Source organism: Gallinula chloropus (assembly GCF_964237585.1).
Source record: "Gallinula chloropus genome assembly, chromosome: 12".
NCBI classification, from domain to species: Eukaryota; Metazoa; Chordata; class Aves; order Gruiformes; family Rallidae; genus Gallinula; species Gallinula chloropus.
Genome location: NC_140097.1, coordinates 9874411 through 9896694, shown reverse-complemented (window position 1 = coordinate 9896694; position 22284 = coordinate 9874411). Strand labels below are relative to the sequence as shown.

The 22284-nt window shown below is 43.7% G+C and overlaps 3 protein-coding genes across 4 annotated transcripts in view; all 3 read left to right on the top strand.

The window, feature by feature from the left end:
• The window catches only part of PRKAR2A (protein kinase cAMP-dependent type II regulatory subunit alpha), a gene marked incomplete at its 5' end in the record, with an annotated part of 60483 nt that extends 43396 nt beyond the window's left edge, over positions 1-17087 (top strand). The window contains 7 exons of the mRNA XM_084269584.1: positions 1541-1647; positions 4420-4573; positions 7619-7720; positions 9067-9141; positions 11512-11577; positions 12263-12401; positions 12953-17087. Coding sequence (XP_084125710.1) covers positions 1541-1647; positions 4420-4573; positions 7619-7720; positions 9067-9141; positions 11512-11577; positions 12263-12401; positions 12953-13086 — 777 coding nt within the window. The 3' untranslated portion in view covers positions 13087-17087. The remainder of the gene's footprint in view (positions 1-1540; positions 1648-4419; positions 4574-7618; positions 7721-9066; positions 9142-11511; positions 11578-12262; positions 12402-12952) is intronic.
• Positions 17088-19305: 2218 nt separating this feature from the next.
• Positions 19306-22176, top strand: RPP14 (ribonuclease P/MRP subunit p14). Of its 2 annotated transcripts, XR_014617563.1 has the most exons (6): positions 19306-19411; positions 19523-19607; positions 20172-20248; positions 20869-20947; positions 21599-21716; positions 22039-22176. XR_014617563.1 is itself a non-coding variant. In XM_084269656.1 (5 exons), the coding sequence occupies exons 1-5, from the start codon at positions 19326-19328 to the stop codon at positions 21653-21655; spliced, it is 384 nt and encodes a 127-aa protein (XP_084125782.1). In that variant the 5' UTR covers positions 19306-19325; the 3' UTR covers positions 21656-21737. The 2 variants fall into 2 exon arrangements, 1 of the variants encoding a protein (XP_084125782.1); XM_084269656.1 differs by lacking the exon at positions 22039-22176 and having other exon boundaries at positions 21599-21737.
• Positions 21414-22251, top strand: HTD2 (hydroxyacyl-thioester dehydratase type 2). The gene has a single exon (XM_084269655.1). The coding sequence runs from the start codon at positions 21700-21702 to the stop codon at positions 22204-22206; it is 507 nt and encodes a 168-aa protein (XP_084125781.1). The 5' UTR covers positions 21414-21699; the 3' UTR covers positions 22207-22251.
• Positions 22252-22284: the final 33 nt, after the last annotated feature.

Genomic DNA, 22284 nt, shown 5'->3' with positions numbered 1-22284 from the left:
GTGGATCCCTTCTAGCAAGGTTCACATTGAAACCTGGACTGAAATCAGTTCAGCTTGCCACAGAGTTTAATGCTGAGATTTTGAGCATCCCCAATGATAAACCTGATTGATGTTTCAATATAAGTGGTGGGGCAGTGGATAACTTCTCTCCTGTTAAAAGCTCTGTGTGATGTCTCATGCAAGGGCTCCCTGGTGTCTTGTAAATGAGTTTGTAGACTCCTAGTTACAACTGAATTTTGTGCTGGGTGTGAGCAGTGACTGTTACCCTTACCAGCAAGGCCCCTGAGCGCACTCGGTACCCACATTTAAACCAAGAGGGTTTTTACAGTTCAGGGATCTGACAAAGCTTGTCCTTTGATTGACAGAATAGCTCCTGGATTTCTTAAAATTATAAGTCTTTGTTTATCCTCCAAATAAAGCATTGTTGAGCTACAGTATTTTTTAAAAAGCCTTTTAAAATCTGCAACTTTCTGACAACTGTTGCTTAAGTGCATGCTGTGAAATACGTGGTTAAACTAAATGGCTTTCATGCAATGACTGTTCAGTTTAAATATCAGGAGAATTTTTAAAGACAAGAAAATAGGATCCTAGTGAAATGCTAAAGAATGTTTTCAATATAGTGGTGCCTACAGATGCTGCAATGATTGCTCACAACTTAAGGAGCACAGAAAATATTTCAGGAGTATAGCAACATGAAGACTAGTTTGGGTGTTGATGCAAGATATTTTTAGAAACTCAGCTGTGATCTGTGTCTTCAACTTTGAACATCTGGTCATTGACAATGCAATGAAAGTCTTTGGAATAACAAAGATGGTAAAGCAGCTCAGCTTCGAGGCAAGGCATTTATACGGCATCATCTCTCTTGGCTTTCACAGCTTCTCTGGCTGTGGAGCCTACAAAAAAAGTTGAGTCACGGCTCATCAGAGAAGCCTTGAGTGCTCTGCAGAGCAGCATTTCCCCATTTGCTGGACATGCTCCCCACTGGTACCTGTCTGGTCTTGTGCCATAGAATTGCAGGTTCTCGAAGCCCTGGACTATGTGGGGAAATAACTGGGTAGAGTCTTGCTCGGTACAATCCTGATCGTGACTGGGTCTCTTAGATGATGGCAGTACAAATAAGTGACTAATAAATGGGGGTTATATAAATGAAATATTTGTACTGTTGACATAAATCAACATGCATCCATAGCAGTGAAGCTGTGTCAGGCTATGCCGACTGAGAGCTTGCTGTACACATGTACTTTGGGACTGAAAGGGTATGCGTGAGTTAAGCTATTTGGACATAAGTTTGAGAGAGTAGCTCTTCTATGATGGGAGTATTTACATTTATTTGCATTATTGGACTTGTATTAATAAGCTGGAAACAAGTGAGGTACTAGTGGAAATCAACATTTAGTATCAGTGTTACTTGTATTTGCATGCTGCACTGCACTATCCGGATCAAGTCGAATGAGCTGGTCCTTGTACAGCAGGAATGCTAAGATCTGTTTTCTGAGAGATTTTTCATTATTGGTTTTTTTTTCCCCTCCCTTTTACATAGGAGCAGCTGTCTCAGGTCCTTGATGCCATGTTTGAGAGGAAGGTGAAACCTCAGGAACATGTGATTGACCAAGGTGATGATGGAGACAACTTCTATGTCATCGAGCGGTAAGCAGCTCTGCCTTTGACATGCAGAGTCCATTGCTTTCCAGTTTCTTAGGAATGGCAGGGGATGCTGACTGCAGGGCAGTTTCTGAAGGAAACTTACCTTTTGCAGTCACTGCTTCTTCCTTTGATCATTCCATTTTCCCCTTCAGGCCCCCATTGACTTGTGGACCAGTTGCTATGGGGCAATCAAATTTGACAGAGGTGGACATTTCAAACCTGCTGTTTTTGTAATACATTCTCTGTGACTTTAAAAACTCAGACTGCTTTCTCTGGGGGCAGGGCTGCAGCATGAGCCTTGCCTACAAGTTGTGCAGTTTGGCTTCTGTGGCCATCAGCGTGTGCATAGCTTAAAACCAGCCATATTACTGCTGTCTATAGGCCAGGATCTTTTTTTTTTTTTTTTTTTTCTGAAGAAAGGATAGAGAATAGAAGCAAAAGAAACCAGGTGTTAAGGGAAGGGATAGGAGATTATTCTGGGGAAGGAGAATACAGGAAAAGAAAATCTATGGTATGACCTGGACTTTGTCCAGTTAGTTTTAATCACTGAATTTTGAGAGACTCGTGCTTGCTTTGCTTCTGTTGTGTAATTGTGTTTGCAGAGCTGAAGGTGCCATTTTGCAATTCCTTGCATCAAGCAAATTCATAGGATAATTTTGTGGATTGTGTATATGTGCATCTGTAGATGCAGCAGGCACATAATAGATCTTGTGTGCATGTGCATTCTGAGTATCTTTTACCCTTTTGGAAGAAATTCTGGCTAATGTTTCTTTTAATTACTATTTGAAGAAGAATTTAAGGACAAGGATTTATTTCTCCCTGTAAAACTGTAATATTAAAGGGGATGTTAGGATGAATTATAAATGTCTGTTGGAACACTATCTCAGCAAACTACTTTTTTGACGCACTGTTATGTTCCTTATCACTGAAATAATGGCACCATGAATATTGTATTAAAAGCTTTCAAGGCAGTTCTGGAAGAAAATGTGTTGCCTTTTGAATTGTCATTTATTCTGCGTTTAGGGAAAATAATTTCTAGGTTAGAAATCGTTGGTTTATAATGATTCCTGTCCATTTTAAGGACATTCCCCTCTCTGTTTAGTGGAATTACAGAACCTAAGGCTACCTCAAATATTTTCTGACCATATGCCTGTTCCCCTGTCCTTTGCCATACCACCCCATTAGCCTAAACCAGTGCTCCATGTCTAGGCTATTACCTCCCTCAACCACTGTGCCTCAGACCAGTCCCATGTCTTTGGCTAGACGGGATGAGTTCCATCTCTTGCTGTGTTTGGTGGGGAGATCAGGCTGTCCCAGGCAAGAGTGAGGTACTGCAGATCAGAATGTGTGGGAGCCAGAGCCACCAGCTCTGCAAAGTCCACGGGAGGGAGAGCTGGGGAAAGTGTGCTGCATGGCTAAAGCTCAGTATGCTCTTCGCTGCAGAGGAGGCACCTCTTGAGTCTGCTGAGTGAGCAGTCAGGAGGGGCAGCGTTGGCCTCTTTTGCCTCTTGGAACAGGCTGATCCCTGATCTTGCTGAGTTGTCCTCTTCTGCTTTTCTGCTTTCTTCTTCCTTTGGGTTTTATATTTTTTCATGTCAGTGTTTTTCTTTTGAGACCTTGAGCTCCTAATGATTACCATCTCAACAATTACACTTTAGTCTGTGTTTTTATTCTTATCTTGCAGGGCTTTAGCTCATGGACTGTCTCACATCTCAGCAATGGCTTTCTCAATAAATCTGAGCCAAGGTCACCCAGTAGTGCCTCACCAGTTCAGTCCCAGCTGAATGCTGGGCTGAAGGTTATGTGGCTGTAGTGATTTGGAAATAAATGACACTAGTGAGTGACTTTCAAGCTGAGGGATAGGAAGGAGCTTGTGTATTTCGTTCAAGGTACTCACAGATGATTCTTCTAGATCAAAAAAACCTCTGAAAATTGTTGCTTTTGGTGCCTCTGAGAGAATCATTAAATAGGCATTGGACATTCCAAGATTTGGTGAAACTTCCCATCAGAACCAATCCTTATTTAGCTTACTGTTAGCACGCTCTTAGTTTCTTTGTCTGTCCCCTAGGTATGAGTATGCACTAGAGAGTAAAAAGTGTTATAACCTTCCTGAACTAGCTTTAAACCCTCCAGCATGAGGATCAGTATGCACTGCTCGTCAGACGACCAGTTAGCCCTGCAAAACTCGCTCAGTGTCTTGGGTATGTAAAGAAAGGCCCTTTCTGTGGTCCTTGTGCATCTGTGGCATCACTTGTCCATGGAAGAGCTGGGTAGTTTGAATCTAGCATAGGCATGTGCAGAACCAAGGCACAGCTGTACCTGGGGGTTGATGCAAAACCATAGGAGCAGGTGAGAAGGTGGACTGAGTTTATAGCAAAGGTACTGCCGCAATGCTGTCACTGAGAAAGCAAGTAACAGAGGTTAGGGATGGATCCAAGTCACTCCAGAGAGGCCTCACGGGCTAACACACATACAGTTGAAGATGATGAAACCACCTGTCACCCTGCTCAGAACACTTATAACAGCAATGACAAAGTACTGTGCAGAGGAAAGCAAGTAGGTCCAGGCCAGATCTATCAGGAGCGAAGTGGTTTGTTGAGAGAATTATGGTGAAAATAATGTAGTTTGAAGCAGCTTAGTATCAGACAACTGGAAAGCTCCATAAAGTGTGTTCTGTCTCATCCAGCAATAAGAGGACTCATCGTATAACAGCAAAAAGCTGATTTTTATTACCTATCTTCTGTAATAAAACCCATCTATTCTATTGTTTTCCAGGGGATTGTATGATATTGTTGTAGCAAAAGACAACCAGTCACGCTGCGTGGGCTGCTATGATAATCACGGCAGTTTTGGGGAACTGGCATTGATGTACAACACTCCAAGAGCTGCCACCATTGTTGCCACGACAGAAGGAGCCCTTTGGGGACTGGTAAGGAAATTGCTCTCATCTGCATAATATTTTAAACGCTAATTCACCAGGTCCAGTACTTCTCTTGGTATGTACTCCTTGTGCTAATAGCTATTTTATCATGACCTGCTATCTCACCTCCTGGCATAAGAGATCCATTGTGCAAATCTTTTTGGCCACCTTTCTAGAACAAGTTGTTTTTAAAAACTGTACCACTAGTCTTATCTGTCCCTTTTTTCCGCGTTCGCTGTAATCGTGGCTTTTGTTAGGGAAACAAACCCTGGTTTTGTTTTCATCCTGTGGAGGACAGTGGAGGCATTAATGCATGTATTTTATGGGAGGAGGAAATGGTATCTAAATGTTCTTTATTTTTCAACTCCCCTGCCTACCATTTTGTCTGCCTTAAGGGGAATAGGAAGGTGTTTAATATCTTCTTGAGAATGGCAGTAATTGGAAGAGCTAGGAAAACCGCCCAAAGCTTTGTTTTTCCTTCTAAATAAACTGCCATGGTGTTTCTGGTCCCTTTGTGTTACCCTGGAAGAGGTTCTCAGGTCAGCATGACCTATGAGATACCAAGCTAAACGATGGTGTTGCTTTGTCTCTAGCCCAGCAGTGTTGAATGTGAAGCAGGAGACATTAGTTTCCTATTTGAGTTCTTTTCTCTGTATTTGGCTAGGGTTATTTTCACAGTGCTCTCTTACTCATCTCTGAGGGCTCACATAATAAGTGGATTGTGTGATCAACGAAGCCTTTGAAGCCAGAAGTGTTGTGTGTGCTTTCTGTGTGTGCTGGGTTCCTCGGCAACTATCGCTGGGGGTTGACCATGTGTTGTGACCTTGATTATAGGGCTGATAAGCTGCTACGCACTGTGTGCTTATGCAATCTCTGCACTTGCTGAGAGAACTGACTTCTGACTTGCTGTTTCTTTGTGAGCTGAAAGAAAAGATTTTGGTAAACCAGGAAGTAATGTCAGAATCTGCTTTCTTGAACAAGATAGAACAAAGCAGCCACCTACAAACTGAGCTCATTCATAAAAGGAAGAAAATGAGAAGATGATTCTTTGTTCCAATTTGCCTTTGACTAAAGAACTGCACAAATTGGGTTAATTTGGGGCTTGTTTTTTCTGTGATTACATTCACTTAATTAGCAAGGTGTAGTTGAAGGGGAGACCTCTTGCCTGTCATCTATCCTGTGGATATTAACTAAGGCTGCATTTTGCTGCCTAAAACTTCGCTTATTTCTTCCAGTTTTCCTGTCATTGCCATGTTTATTGCACTATTTTGGGCTTGATGTAATTTAAACATACTAGTCTGCAGAAGTCATTGCTAAAGCTCACAGGTACTCTGCTGTTTAGGAAATGTGGATTATTCCTGCTGCATTGCAGACTTGGGCCAACAAAAGCCTGGAAGGCTCATGCACAAAGCAGTTAGCAAAAATGAGTCTCTCCTGGAACAGAGAAATATCCTCAGCCTTTGCTACTGAACATGTCTGGGGAAAACTTCACGAACACATATGCTTGCTTCATGGCTCTGCTTTCTCCCTCACTGATAACTCTCAAACAAATGAATTCTGAATTTTTTAGACTTTTGCAATTCCCCTAACTGTTTCTGCACCTTTCTGTGTCTCCAAATGTACATTTGAAGAGACTTCTACTACTGAAGAACTTCTTAAAAAAATCCATCCTCCCCCCAAATCCCAATTACTTTATCAACTTTAATTCTCCTTTGGATAATAGTAATACCATTCTTCCCTTCATCTCTCACCTCCTTAAATTTTTTGTATTCCACTAGTGTCACGTGTATTGCTCATTGTTTCAAGTGACAAGTATTTGCAGCTTGCATCCCCTAAAACTGCTCACTCATGTCAGAATACCTCTTCACTTAACAATGTCACTGCTAAGGTATCAGCTGATGTTTTCAGAAAATGAGATCAGGAGGAACGGCTCTCAGGACTTTGGATGTTTCTGCTAATTTTTAGTACCATTTTCCGAACCAAATTTCTGCTCCTTGCCTCTGACTTCTTTTGATTTTTACACTTATGGCCTCACGTTGTGTAAGGTAAACTGCAGCTCTCGCTCTGTTCATGGACCCCAGGTGTTTTGCTTATGCAAACATGAACAGAAATATGTCGTGGGCAAGTGCCCTTCTGCTTAGCCTGGGTGTGCTGTTGAGTTTCAGCTCTCTCCCGGCCCTTCTTATCCGTGTGTGCCGGTAGTTAATCCCTGCCTTTTCTGTGTAGGGAATAAAGCAGCATTTTGCTAAGATCTCTGACGCTGAACTCTCAAACATGTCTGCCGCTGCAGGGCCTGAGGCAGGAGCTGTGGTTAGCTGGGCCGGCCTGTCTTCCCTCAGGCGCGCAGTGCCGCCCTGTGGCCACGCAGCCTGCACACCGCTGCCTGGGGAGATACAGAGCCGGGACGGGGTGGGAATCTTATCCGGTATTTGAGCTTCAAAACCAAACCGAGTATTTTTTTCCATCAGGAAGGTGTTTACAGTACAGGCTGGAAGGAAGTAGGCATTGCAGAAAGCTGCCTTTCAGATCCTAGAAGGTGGAGGAGCAAATCAAGCCTGTTGCTGTTCGATACTCTGTGCCTGACCTATTTAAAACCAGTATGAATTCCAATTTACTTTTGAAATCCTTGACTCAAGCAAAGGAGAATCCAATTCAGACTTAATCCTCCCATTGCCTTAAGTGCCTTAATTCCGATTTCCAGTGGCTTCAGCAAAAAGCATAACAACTCTGCTGTATGTGGAAACATGAGAGAGACATTAAAAAAATACCCAGTGCCTCAACCCTGAAAACAGTACAAGGTAGACTAAAAATGGAATTCTTAAATGCTTCTGTGAGAATGACCAAGTCTTACAGCTCCCTGTTTTTCAGTTTCTTGCAATAAATACTCTCAAGAGGTAGTGTGATTCCCCACTGTGATGGATACGGTATCATTTAAAAAGCTGGCTCCTCAGCCCTCATGTTTGTGGCAAATACCAGCTCGTGTTTGTCAGCTCTTTAAACAGGGACCGTTTTAGTCGAGAGGAATAATGTATTTCTCTGTGCTGTTTCTTGCAGGATCGAGTGACATTCAGAAGAATTATATTGAAAAACAATGCAAAGAAGAGGAAGACGTATGAATTATTTATTGAGTCTGTGCCCCTTCTTAAATCCTTGGAGGTAAAGCCTCTGAGACATCTGCATCAAATCTGTGCATTAGCTCCACAGTCAGTGTTCCTGCTATATCCAAAACCTGTGTCATTTGTGCTTAGAACAAAATGTTAAGAGCTGCTTTGGTATCACGTTTACTGTACAACTTAATTTGCATTGCTGAAGTTGTACACTGCTTTTTGTTGGGTTGGTTTTTTTTTTCTTTTCATATCCTTTGTTCACAGTAAGTGATTTGCTGACTTTTATCTTGGTTTGTGTAAAGATTAAAAAAAAAAAAATCACAAAAAAACCCTATAAACATGTCAGAGAAACTTGGAACTCAGGGCTGTGGTTCCCTTTAGCATGTGATATTGAAATAATCACAGAATCACTGGGATATTTGGCCTTTATCAACCAAGAATGATTTCAAATGTGAGACAAAGATGTGAACCACAGTAGTTCTTGCTTTAACCTTCACCGATACTCGGGAGGTAAACTAACAGGTTGAAGGGAAGCACTGCTACCTGGGAAGAAAATGACCAGGGAGAGCAGGCAGATGTCATGTTGATCTGTGTGGTGTGTGAGAGTAGGAACTGCATGGAAATTGTCACTTTGAAGCTATTGATTCAGCCTGGATCTTCAGATGGCTTTTGGAGCCATACCAGACTGCTCAGAAATGAGTTATATGTCTGTCAGTGCCTTACACTGCAGTTCAGCTTTTCTTTGTTTTTTCATCATAAGAATATTTTTCAGCATTCATATTCTTGTATTTGAGAAGAGATTTTTAATCCCTTTGAGAGAAGATTACAAAATTGCAAAGTATCATTAGGTGAATACCAACCTCTGATACATGTTATTTTGGACATAAGTTGGTAGCTCTGGAATGGGTAAATTGCACACCACCTTCTCCCTCAGTGCCTGGCTTAAACTAGTTCCATCAGTGTGACTTTTTTGAGCACATAAATGACTCATAAATATTTAAAGTTACAGGAAAAATAACTCATTAGCACTGGATGGCTTTTTAGATGACACACTGCAGTTGAATCATGCATGGATCAGAATTAAGTTTCTCAAACATGGGCTGGATTGAGGTGCTTTTGTGGAATGAATGGATCACAACATTCTATTGGGATATTAATTTTAACTATAGGATTTTCTTCCTTCCTTAATGTTTTTTACACTGCTCTGAACTGGTAAAATTGTTCTGTGGTGTTTGAGATGGGCAGTGGGGCACATTGGAGATAAATGTTTATCCCTTCTGTTCAGAGCCAATATCCTTTTCCTATCTTCTTTCTCTCTCCACTCTAGCAATGAGTTCTAGGACAAAACCCACACACATTCAAATATATGGTGATTAATTTTCCTCTTTGTTCCAGGCATCAGAGCGGATGAAGATAGTGGATGTTATAGGAGAGAAGGTGTATCAAGATGGGGAACGTATCATTTCTCAGGTACTTGAAATCTGAAATTCTCTTTATCATTCTCCTGTCTCTGCTGTGTTTCTCCTGTTTGGAATTGACTTACAAAATCCTGTTAATTGGACCAACTTGGCATTACTTATTCTTTTAATATTTCCAATTTATTTAACCACTTCATGAATGCTTGGGGAATGGCCAGTATGTCTTTTGCTAGAAATCTATTCCACTGCTTTGGCTTCTGGGCTTTTCTTCTCTCTTTATAAATGGTCTTTGCAAGCTTTCAAGAGGAGCATGCCTTAAGAAGCTGGAATGAAATGACTGACTTTGCAATTTTCCATGGAAAGCCCCCAGCTAGAGTTTTCTAGGCACCTGTGGCCAGATTAAAGCAGGAGGCACAAGACTAGTTCTGTCACCTCTAATTCCTAGGTTTGACTGAAGAACAAAAGCAATTCAACAGGAGTATGATTTGGGTGAAACTAGAAGATACTATTAGGAATGACTGGACCCAACTTGGCTAACTGTTTGAAGAAACTGTTGGGGTTAATAAACCCCACCTTTTTTCCTGATGTGTGGAGTAGCAGCTTCAATCCACAGCCCTTAGGTGTTGGTATATATTTTGTCTGCTGTAAGAGATTAAGGCCAGAATGGTGATACATGAAGCTAGAGAAAAGAGAAACTCATGCTGAATCCATGGGATTTTCTTTTTTGGCTGACAGACAAATAACTTTTTGGAACACTGTTGCTGTTGAGACACTAGAATTTTGCATCAGGTTTAGCTCAGGGTTGCTTTGTTTGTTGCAAAAGTGCTCCAGTTCAAGAAGTCAATACAAGAAAGTCCTTGGCTTACCTGAAATTGCAGGTTTCAATCACAACTGTTGTCCTGTTTTATAAACAGAATGAGACTCCTTGATAATGTCTTGAATAATTAATCTTAATTGCCTTGAATGTCAGATAACTCTGAATGCAGTAAACCTTGCTGATAACCAAATACTGCCAAATTACTTCTCTCCAAAAATACCCTCAGTTTTGTAAGTTAAATCTTCTTGCTTAAGAAAATCTCAGTTCTGAGGCTGATTTATAAACTTTGAACCCATGCAATCGGTGATCCAATTATGCAGCTGTTTTTTCATCTTCTGTAATAACTGAATTAAGGACAGGGATGTAATTACCCTTAAAAGGAGGATTAATAGTCTCGATAGGTCTGGGTGATGGTAACACACACTGCTAAAGATGATGAAATTTTATGCCTGTAAAAGTAGTGCTGGCTCTTACATTACAGCAGTTGCATCAGTACTGTGAACCCCTTTTCCTCTTGTGGATAATTTCACATTTTGATGATATTTCTGGAATTTGACCCTTCAGTTAAGGGCAGTATGCTCTAAAGCACTTGAAGATTCTTAGTGCCTGTCTATGTTATGTGGAAGTCTCAGTTTGTTTTCATTCTTTTAAGAAAATAAGCACTCTTCCAGTACTTACTGTGCAGAGTGTATGATTAGTTCATGTTGCGATAGATGGCAACAGTGGATGAAAGGCTTTGTGCTGGATGGTTTATGATCATCCCCTGAAAGTTTAGCTAAGGTCCTCATTTCTTCTGTAACTCCATGTTTAAATCTTGCATCATCTTCTCCCAGCCAATGTTTCATACTCAAGTTGTAATCATCTCTCTCCATCTTACCATCACGTTCATAGGCTCCTTGCCCACTCGCCTTAATATCCTTATTTCACAATATAGTTTCACAGGGTTTTATTATGGTGGTGTTTTTTCTATTTCTGAGCTGCTTCCATTCCCTTATCAGTTCCTTATGCAGCCTCTGTTTCCTGAAGCCTTTAGTCCCTTTCCTTCTGATTCACAGCAGAGGCATATGCTGGCTCTCCACTTCCAGTCCTATACCAAACCCACAGCAGGTGGCATAGAGAGGGAAAGTCCTCTCTGGATACAGCTAGTCTGGGTTCTGCTGATTTCCCACTATTTTACCTTGGATTGACTGAGCTCATGCTTAGTTTAATGGATCCATCTTCCTACTGACATCTAGAAATGTGGTCAATAAATTGGTGGTTCATTAAAACTTGTTTCTGGAAATTCTAGGCCCTGCCTAGTTTCACTGTTGGATGCTTCCATCAGGATCAGATGATTTGCATTTTGCTATATATTGTTGATGTCCTTTGCATTGTCCTTTCCACCTGCCCTCTCACTGAATGATGTGTACCAGTAGTTTCATCCTCTTTGGGTTCCTCTAGCGTATTACCTAACTGGTCACCTTTTCATGTTAAGAATTTGAGTGTTTGTCAATTCCAGAAGCTTTTTGCACGAGGCTTAGTTCAGGGTGAGTGCTTTAATAATATTTATACATATCATTGCAGTAAATTAAAAAAATAATTTGTTTTACCTTTTCCTCTTCACAGGGTGATAAAGCAGATTGTTTTTACATTGTAGAATCTGGTGAAGTAAAAATCTTGATTAAAAGCAAGGTGAGTTGAAGTTGGATGATTAAGCTTTAGCCCAACCCTGATTTGATTAAGTGGTGTGAAAGAGCCTACCCTGACATTTTGAGATAATATTTTATGGTATTTTATCATTGTCACTCACGTGATACAGGTTATAAACTCCCATACCTGTTCTGAAGTGGCCAGAAGTCACTTTACTAAAGTTGGAGAGTCTTTTGCTTGTATCTGCTCCTTTGCAAACTAACCTGATCTACTCTCCCTGGCCATAAGGGTGGAGATGAAACTTTTCTCTCTAGAATTATAGCAAACTGCAAATTGCCAAACCTGGGGTCTGTCATCTGTAGTGACATCCTAGACACTGGCATTTGAACAGATCTCTGTACGGTCTGAAGCCAGCTGAGGGAACACAATGTTGTTCACAATAAAACCTGTGTTAGGCTAGTGTAATAGCAGTTCCCAAAGCTCTAACAGTAAGTATCTGCCAGCCTTGACTTTTGTGGGCTGGTGTATGCTTCTGTTGTCAGACTTCTCATGGCACATGCTGTTAAGGTGTTCTTCCAGCACAGAGTATGATTTGGGACATGCTAGTTTCAAAGCCTTAAACCAATGAGCTGGTGCTCATTGCACATCTGTAAGATGCCTGGGCTTAACTGCAGCTTCATACAAAGACAGAACAGTATGCAAATAATGAAAATCTACTGTGTGGCAGACTATGACAAGTAAAGAAGCTAACCAAGAAGTGGAGATTGCCCGGTGTCACAGAGGGCAGTATTTTGGAGAACTTGCACTCGTTACCAACAAACCCAGAGCAGCCTCTGCCTATGCTGTTGGGGAGGTCAAGTGTTTAGGTAAGCAGATGTTCCGTGTTTCTGGTTACCCTTTTTTGGTCTTTACTTGTTTTATGGACCATGCCTGAATGAGCAGCTGTCCAAAGCCTAGTAGCCTTATGGTAACTGGTGCTCAGGCACAAGAAGCTAGGAGCACGGGCGGGAGCAGCTCTCCACACCGAAGTTGAGCAGCACTGCTGCTTCCTTTCAGCAGGTTCTGGTTTATCTGCTTGTGTGGCCTGTACTATTTGGAAAGGGTAAGTAGCATCAGCTTCTTCTCTACAGCTTGGTCACACACAGCTTTTGTCATGCAGTTTTTTTCAGTGCCAGCATGTTGTGTGTTTGGCTTCTGTATTTATCCTTGAGGTCAGGTGTGTATTTCATTAATCCTATTTCTCCACATAGCAGTAGAGAGAGAAATGGGAAATACAATTTCTCTTTCTGTGGCTTCTATGGAAGTCTCAGACCTGAATGGGTTGGACTGGATGTCTGAGGTCTGAGCCGAAAAAACAGATGGGTGTGTAATGTCCTTTTTGACAAACAATCTTGTTTTCACTTGTGTTCCTTTGCAGTCATGGATGTGCAAGCATTTGAGAGGTTGCTTGGACCCTGTATGGACATTATGAAGAGGAATATAACACATTATGAGGAGCAGCTGGTGGCAATGTTTGGCTCTAGCATGGACCTGTTGGATCCAGGAAATTAGGCACAGGGTACCTCAATGCCTTCTCAGTTCAAGACACAGAAAAGCCTCCTATCAGCAACACAACTCACAAGGAAAACGGACACTACGGAACAGTTACTGCTGCTGTCTTCTTGGGCATTTTAGAAACCATAAACAAGTCTCAGCACAGATGGATTGCTCACTCCCTGCCTCCACTTTGCTGCTGATACTTCATTCTTAGACCTAGATTAAAGATGATTCTAACCCTATGTTCACTTACTTGGTTCAGAATGGCATCTGTCCAACAGTTCAAGTGCCTGATATGAAACCCAAAGTGTGCAAGGTGTAGAAGCCTCCTTCCTTCTGGTGTTACTGTTGGGATAAATTTTCAGATCACATTCTGTAGTGGGAGGTTGCCTGTTCTGCAGAGGCAACCTGTGGAATACGAGCCTTTCACGGGCCTATGACATTGCTCTGATGCTTTCCTTACACAGTATCAAATTTGCTTTTAATTGTAGCATCTGGGTTTGAAGTTAAAATACCAATGGAGCCGATTAATAAGGTGGCACTGATGTTTTCTTCCACCGGCCGAAAGCGGGAGGTACTATAGCTCTTCAAACCAAGTAAACCGAGCTGGGGACATGGGAGAGTCTGCTTAGCCACAAAATGCAGAAGGTGAAGCACTACTATATTTTAAGAATTTTCTGAGCAGCAAAGAAAATTGGTTTACTCTATGCTGCCCAAAAAAGTGCAGTGGTTCAGATCAAATGGCCTGAAGGTGTGATAGTTGTCATCTCCCCAAATTTACTCCTTGTTACTGACACGGAGTACGTTTTATTGTGGTGAGATCACAATATATGACCTTCTCTTGCTTACAGAGATCCTTTATACTGCTAAATTTCCCAGGGCGCTCTTGTTGACTGGGTCAGTTTTAAAGCTTTTTAAGGAGGTGAATGTTTTATAATTTAAATGAAGATTACTTCTGTACTTATTTACAGGAGCTTCCCCCAGTCCTAACATTTCACAGTATTCTAACTTCATTAGACACTTGGATGCTTCCAAATACCACGTTGATTTGCTAAACTTTTCAGGTTGGCAGCGTTTGACTTTGTAAAGCAAATGTCTTTGCTAACTATGTAGTTGGTGTGTTTGAGGAGTCTTTTTGGTTTAGGTGATAACTAAGCTAACGATGTTTATCTGAAATACCTGTTAAATTTGCAGCATTTATTAGGTAGGTTCTATTTCTATAGCTTTAATGATTTTAATTGGCATACTGCTGAGATTTTATCAGAGTATTATCTAAATGAGAATCAGACCATAAAGAAGGACATTTTTATGGTGTACAAACAGAATATTTATATTCAGACATTGAATTTGTAGGTTTTAAGTCTAGTGACCCTTTGAATTGACATTCTTCTGCAGCTCATGCGAAACTTACTGGTGTTTTATGGGGTTATAAAATTTTAATTGTGGATGCTAGTTTAACAGAACCTGCTCTTTTTTTATTCATGGCCATGTGAGCGAGATCAGAAAGATGCTAATGTTGAATTCCTGCTTCTAGTTATCCCAGTGGACATTTCTCTAAGGCACGAGATGCTTAGCTGCAACTCTGATTTCTGGACAATTTTCTTCCCTAAATGGATGAGCTCCTCCCAGTTCCTGCAATATGAGTAAGATGGAAACTTAAGTTTGAATGGCTGTTGTCCAGTTACTGTAATTGGAGTCATATTTTTATATAATGCAAATGATTTGTAACGGACACCACTGAACTAGGTGTTTCCATATTATTAAAGTCCTGGTTGTGATGTCTAGTGGCTGTTCTAACTGGATGTATTTTAGAACAGTGATTTTTCCCTTGGTTTACTGGGCTGGTTTTTTGTTGTAAATTGCAGCCAAAGCAGCAGCAGGTACTTCATTCAAGCTCCCAAGGTTTAACACCAAAGAGAAAACCCTTCTTTTGATCACAAATTACAAAACCAAAACAACCAAAAACCCCTCCCAAAACAACCCCCCCTCACCTCATCAGGTCCTTACACCGATAACAAATAAAACTTGAAGATACTTTGAGCTCCAAGACAAGAGTCTTTCTGAAGCCAGCTCGTGATTGTCCTGTGAACCAAACATAAACTGGTGTCCAAACCAAGATGAGTTTGTGCTGCCTAAACTGTCATGTGAGCCAAAAAGAAACTTGCTGGGAATAATCATCAGCTGGCCTTTGTTGCTTGCAGGCTGAGTATCCTCTCTTTTATCTGGAGGAGCCTGGCAGGTTGGGTGGCCTTACAAGTGGATTCTGGTTCTTACAGCCTTTGGTTCTGTGCAGGACAGGGTACTACACCTCAGCGTACACAAACGTGCTCAGTTGTTCTGAAGCTTAACCAAAAAACCAGGCCAGGCTGATGTTAGGTTCCTAAGGAAGTTCTGCCTGGAAGGGAGGATTTGATGGCTTCTGGAAGCCAAAGGAAAGGGCAAGAATGTAAAATCAAAAGAAAGATCCTATGCATGCAAGAATGAGCTTTTGAAGTTCTACCTTCCTCTAGACTCCCTGGAGCAAAGGCATACTGGGCAATGCCATCCTCCATCTGGGGTCTGTGTGATGTTACTCTGTGGTGTAGAGAAGCATCCTGCCCTTGAGCTGGAAGAGAACAAGCCTGTAAGAAGGCTTGTTCATTTAAAAGCGATAATTTGCAACGTGCCTGATGAGTTTGGTCTGGCTTAACCATTTGTTCTGTAAAATTTTGGAGCATGAAGGTAGTGAGAGAAGCTTGTAGTAAGATACTCAGCATTGCCAGGCACCTGGTTAGAGCACCAACAGTGAGCCAAGTCTGGAAGCATGAGTGGTGATAACAAGACCAGGGAGCAAAGTGAGGCACCTGCTCGTAAAGATCTGCCCGCATCACTGATCTCAGCTCATCCCTTTTCACTGTGACTCTTCATCCTGACTGTCGTGGAGAACGAGCCCAGGTTTTTTGTTGTTACTCAGTGTTCAGTAAATTTGCCGTGGAGTCTCTGAAATTGGCAGTAGAGAGGGATCCAGTTTTTAATAAAAGAACTCAGCAGCAAAGTGGGCAAAGAAGATAGCGTCTTCGAGACTTTAGAGGGGAAAAGTCGTCTCTTGTTTGTGATTCCCTGCTTGTGGTTGTTGTGAAGTCAGTGAGAGGAGCTTTCTGTGGTCCAATATCCTGGTATACGGTATTTCTGTTTAATGTCACAGCGCAGGTTTCATAATGTAACAGAATGACAGAGGGCAGAAGAGCTCTCTCTTTAGAAACTAAAGCGCAGAACGTAAAACTTTAAAAGAAAACTTTAAAAACAAAGTGCAATTTTGCACAGAGGGCAAAAACCAGAAACCCCTTCGAATGTCACTTCCATTCTTTCTTTTCCATTGGCTGAAAGCAGACTCTTGTTCTTGACGTGTACCTGTAAACTAGTCTTGCCAAAATCCAAATACTTTGGGTTTTCTGTTTTAACTCCAGATACTTTTTGTTGTGATGGCTATTCCTGATTACTTTTGCTTTTTTCAAACCATATATTTTATTTCAAGAGGCCTTCCTTGTGGATTTCCTCCTGACGGGCTGCAGGACTGCACTGCTATTTCAAGATGCAAGAGAAAGTCACTAACCTCACAGGAGAACACTCAACTCCACTTAGCTGGCTGGAGCTAATAATGCGCTACTAATTTTCCTCTGCTCTGGGGGGCAGGAGGGGAATTAAATTCTGCATAAAGTTGCTACCTCAAGGCTCCAAGTGCTTTTAAAGGTCTTTCACCTGGGAGAATTTCATAAGACAGTTCTTAAAATTGGACTGTTCTTTTGAGTTAAATGGGTTTGGTTTTTTTTTTTTTAATTGATTCATGGAGGGACCCTTCTTTTAATTCATTTTACATTTACTACTTGGTTCTCAAAGGATGAACAGCTGCAAAGTTTGGTTCTTGCGCTGTAGCGTTGAACATGAAAAACAATATCTGCCATCTAAACCCACGGTTTGAAGAGGTTAAACCGCTCTGGGGTTCAGCTTCACTTTTGGTTAATAAAAACCTGACATGTGTCCAGCCTTCCTGTACAGTCCTGTGTGTGCTCTTTATTGACTCGCTGCAGCTGACAGACTCCCCCCTAGTGCTTTCATCAGGAGCGGGCTTCACAGCAGCCAGCTGGATTTACTGGAGTGCCCGAGTTACTGTTATTTGTGTTAGAGCCTCACAGAGAACAGCACTCGCCCCCTGGCAATAACCAAAAGAGATTTGTACCTTACCCAACCACCAAGTTTCGCTGTTTGGTGAGAAAACTTTACTAATACCAGTTTCTGTAGATACTGCTCCCAATAAAACCAGCTGCTCTGATACGTCTGCCAAATTATCATAGAGCTGATTCATTGTTTGAGCAGTGTGGTGACTCTCAGTTCCTAGGAGAAGCACAGTATTCCCGAAGGTCTCTTGCTGGCCTACACCTAACAGCTACTACGTTTTATGTGGCAAGCTGCCTTACTATTTAACCTTACACTAACAATGAGGAAGGGAAACTGCAATGTGAAATTGCCTGTTGGAATGTCCACTACTTGCTTTTGCTGAAGTTTTGTTTCTCAGTGCTTAGTAGTTGATGTGCAGTTTAAAATTAGTCAGGGAGAGCAGTTCAGAAGGATCATGCTGCTGCTGATACGGCCTCTGCTGGACCATGGTACTTCAGTTTTGGGTTGGTGCTTGAAAGGGCCAGAGGGCAGCAGCATGAGCAACAGCTAGAACATGTTACATTGTACAGAAGAATTAAGGAAAAGCTGGGATATTTTCCCCCACTATGGTAAGGAAGGGGGCAGGGAATATTTAAACAAGGAGGAATAATCCCATATTGATTAGGACAGGCCTATTAATATGGGGCATAAGCAGCAGCAGGGGAGCTGTTGATTAAGCATTGAAAAGATCTGCCTGGAAGACAGCTGGAGCAGGCTGCTTGGGGGAGCGTGAAATCTTCAGCACTGATTTTTTTTCCTTTTCTCTGAATGGTGGTGAAGCAGCTCTGCTGAACGCTTACAGTATCTGTCTGAGGCAGGGGTGGATTAAATAACCTCTTGGGGCAGGCTTTTCTGAGAGATGTTGCTGCTTTCTTATGAATGCCTCTTTAAATTCAGCTGACACAAATACGCTGTCTCCAGGCTCTGCGTCACAGCAGCAGTAGGAAGATGAGGACAGCTCAGTGCCCTTTGGAGCCCAACGCACACACAGGCTGCCGGTGTGCTCGGGCTCTGGGCCACAGCTTGCCAAGCACCCAGGGCAGAGAGGAAACCCCAAATCTGGATAGAAAAAAAAATCTCAGACTCTGAGGTTCCTCTGCACAGGCAGAGCAGCTTCATGGCGAAGGCAAATGCAAGCTGGGCCCTAACTCAAGCGTGTCACGTTGTCTAACACTAAGTTATTGCAGTTACCCTGCTGGGATCAATAGTAATTCCTGGGTAAATCTTTATAGAATCTTGGGGAAAAAAAGGAAGGTTTTGTGTGGAGGATGATGCTTCATCGTTGTGGCAAAGATGATTCCATCCTTGCACCCTTTCTGCTCGTTCTCTCAGCAGGGTGTTTCTTGCAGCACTCTGGCTTCGTGTTACCTCCTTCACTTAGTGCTGACCCTACTTCTCTGTGCTTCAGCAATGTGTCAGGTGTGTGAACTGCAAAACAGGTGTCAGGGTAACACCGGGTAGCACCGTGCCCTGGTGTTAGGGTGCCAGGCACCCTGCAGCGGGAGCGGCAGCAGGACCAGCACCCTTGTTTAAGGGGAAGCAGGGGAGCAGCCCCGCTATAGTCCTTCTCCAGCTGCATGTTTATTGCCGAATCTTCAATCTTTCCCTTTCCGAAGCCAAAAGCTACAGCCCAGCCCTCGGAATCGCCACCTGCTACTCCCGCTTCCCCCGGGCTCCCCTCTCAGCCCCGAGGGCTGCTCGCAGCGGCTGAGCTGGGGTCTCCCGCTGGCGGGGCTGGGGCTTCGGGCACGGGCTTCGGCTGCAGGGTCCCGCGGTCAAGGGCCGCCCCGAGCACCGGCAGCTGCTCTCCCTGACGGCTTAACCGGGCACAGCGCCGCGCTGACCGGAGTCGGCGGGTACCGGCTGGGGCGGCCCGAGGCGACGCGCTCTTCCCCGGGTACCTCCCGTCGGCGCCGCTCGGTCGCCGCGGAGGCGGGGCGCGGCTGGGATTTGACCCCGCGGGGCCGCCGTAGAAGGCAGGGGCGGTTCCGCGCCGCCATTGGCTCGGGGGCGAGGTTGAGGTGGGGGGGGCGAGCGGCGGCGCGCGGCCTGGAGGGCGGATGGCGCGAGCGGAGCCGCCGGCCGCCACCTTCGAGCGGCGCGTGCTGCGGAGCGCCGCGGAGCACCACTACCTGCGCGTGCGCCTGTGAGCGAGCGTGAGAGCGAGCGCGCGTGCGTGTGCGCGCGAGTGTGCGCGCGCGTGTGCGCGTGAGTGTGCGTGTGCGCGCGCCCAACCCGCCCCTCTGCTTCCCCGCAGGGAGCTGCCGGACGGCGCGGCCCGGCCCGGCGTGGCGCAGTTCAAGCAGCTGGTGGTGTCGGCGCTGAGGGAGCTGCACGGAGAGGTGGGTCGGGGCCGGCGCTGGGCCCGGGAGACAACAGCGCGGGAGCTGCCGGCCGTGCCCCTGGCTCCCGCCGCCTGTCGGGGCGGGGCGAGCCGCTGCGCTTCCCCGCTCCGCTCAGCCGGTACCCGCACTCCCGCCCGCGCCGTGACGTGCTCTGGCCGAGCCGGCCTTGTAGGCGTCGGCTGAGCTCCTCCTGCAGCCACAGGGCTCCAGCAGACGCGGCTTCTCGGGCTCGGGGCCTTGAGGTAGCGCGGCCTTAAAGGGGCAGCTGCGGGAGGGGAGCAGCCTGGTTTGGGGATGTGGGAGGCCGTAACACGGTAGGCACGGCACTGCTGGGCCCCTGCGTCTCCAGCCGCAGTGTGGAACCGCAGGTGGCTTCTGTGAAGAGCTGTGGGAGGACAGGGGCCGTGCAGTGTCCAGCCACAGTGTAGTCGGCACACTTGGCAAGGCCAGAGCAGAACTGGGATGCCTTGAATGATGTCAATGTGCAGGCAGTGAGTTCACACACTTAAAACTACTGGAAGAATAGCATGGTACTTACTTATTAACGTGTTTTTTTCATAGGTTGGAGCAGCTTTGCCTGTTGATGTCCTGACATATGAGGAAAAAACTCTGTCTGCCATATTAAGAGTTATTAGCAGGTGAGGTACAGGAGGTACAGGAGGTACGAGCTTCAGCTCCTGTCTGTAAGAAAACAGGACTCTTAAGCTAAGAGTCTTTGAAACATTGAACCAAACTTATATCTAGTATGCAGAAAATAAATAAAAAGTCACTAAGGCTTGGTAATTTACACACCTAAATGAAAAGTCACTAAGGCTTGGTAATTTACACACCTCAGTACGTTATTCCTGCTTTAAAACAGTACAGGAACTAAGTATTGCTGAAATGTGTAGCTTTAAACCTCCTTCTGTAGTAAAGAGGAGAATGGTTACTGGATTTAAGCAGCAAAAACAACTGCAGGTGATTTGAGGGAAGAAGAAGCTTAGATGCACATAGGTATTTAAGGAGCTTAAATACACATAGCAGCAAGAACAGGGCTGGTAAAGCGAACTTGGAAACGTTGCGACAAGAGACTGCAGACACTGCAATAACCCTTCAGGGCAGTGTTGTTACGGGAGCTCACTGGTGAAATTAATTGATGTTGAAGTCATTTAAGGTTTCGTTACTTTTTACATAACGTGATTGTATTTAAGATGCTTCAGCTGTAGGAAAACTGAATGAAACAAACTTCATTAATATATTTTCTTTTCTCTTTACTTAGCGGCCTCGTCAAGCTGTGGAGTGCTCTAACGCTGCTGGGTGCCTACCAGAACAGGAGGTGTGCCTTTCGAGTGCTGCAGGTAAAGCTTGTGGGGGCCCCAGGTAAAGCCTGTGGGGGCTGGCTGGCATCCTGAGTGTCAGGTCTCGCTCCAGGGTTGCCTGGCTAGCAGAGCACACTGCCTCTGCATAGGAAGATGGCCTAGACACAAAAACATCACGGTTCGTGAGCGAAATGCTTTTCAGTGCAGGTGTGTAGGCCTGTGCTTAAGCAGTTCTTATTTAAAATGAATCTTGTGAAGTGTGACAGTAGTGGCTATCTCCTAACTTTCTGATTTCATTCCAATGAGAAGTCATGTCGTAAATACACCTGCAAGAAACTAGTTTCTGGAATGTTTTGTTCCAATCTTCCATTTTTGCTGCCCTATTTCTTCCCTTTTTAGTAGTTACTATCAGCTGACCTCATTTAAAGATGCATACATGAACATGCACTTCCAGAGCTCCTTTTTTTTTCCTGAGGTTACTTCTTAATAAAATGAGTTTGAAGAATTCTTTGTCTCCAAAGCAGTAGCTAAACAAAATCTGCTTGGGCATAGCTCTGAGTTTTCAGTCTTTTATGTGAAAGGGAAATCTAAGTATGTTCAACTTTGAATGTTTTTGTATTTTGGTTTTGTATTGTTTTTAAATGCTTTACTTTGTTTCTTACTCTGTTTTATTTCCTCCCCCCAAACTAGACATCTCCATTTCTTCTTGCGTTATCCGGGAACAGTAGAGAACTAGTCTTGGACTGAATACACTTCTTGGATTGCTTGTCCAAAGCAAGAGTTAACTGGAGATGTTGCAGACCTTCAGGTATGGAATATCTGGAGGGGATTTCCGACAAAGAACCGTGACAAAGCTACCAGTTATCAACTCACTGCTTGGACGTCCCTTCCCCCAGCATTTACATGTAAAAGTTGGGGACAGAGCTGAGCTTACGAAAGCTTTTACGCAGGATGATGTTGTTACTTTCTCTGATTTAACAGGGGACACAAATCCTTTGCATTTAAATGAAGATTTTGCAAAGAAATCTAGGTTTGGGAGAACTGTTGTGCATGGAGTTTTGATCAATGGACTGATTTCTGCAGTTCTGGGTACTAAAATGCCTGGACAAGGTTGTGTGTTTCTTTCTCAGGAGATCCGATTTCCAGCTCCTCTGTACACTGGTGAAGAAGTCACAGCTGCTGCGGAAGTTACACGGCTGAAGGGTTCCATTGCACACATTTCAGTGTCCTGTCAAGTCAGAGAAAGCAGAAAGACCGTTATGGAAGGGACAGTGAAAGTGATGGTGTCAGCCAGTTAGAGGGGTTGATCCTGCGTGGCTTTACTATAAAGGCCAGAAACGTATGTTTGGTTTTGACTCTTTTTTTTTACGTGACAT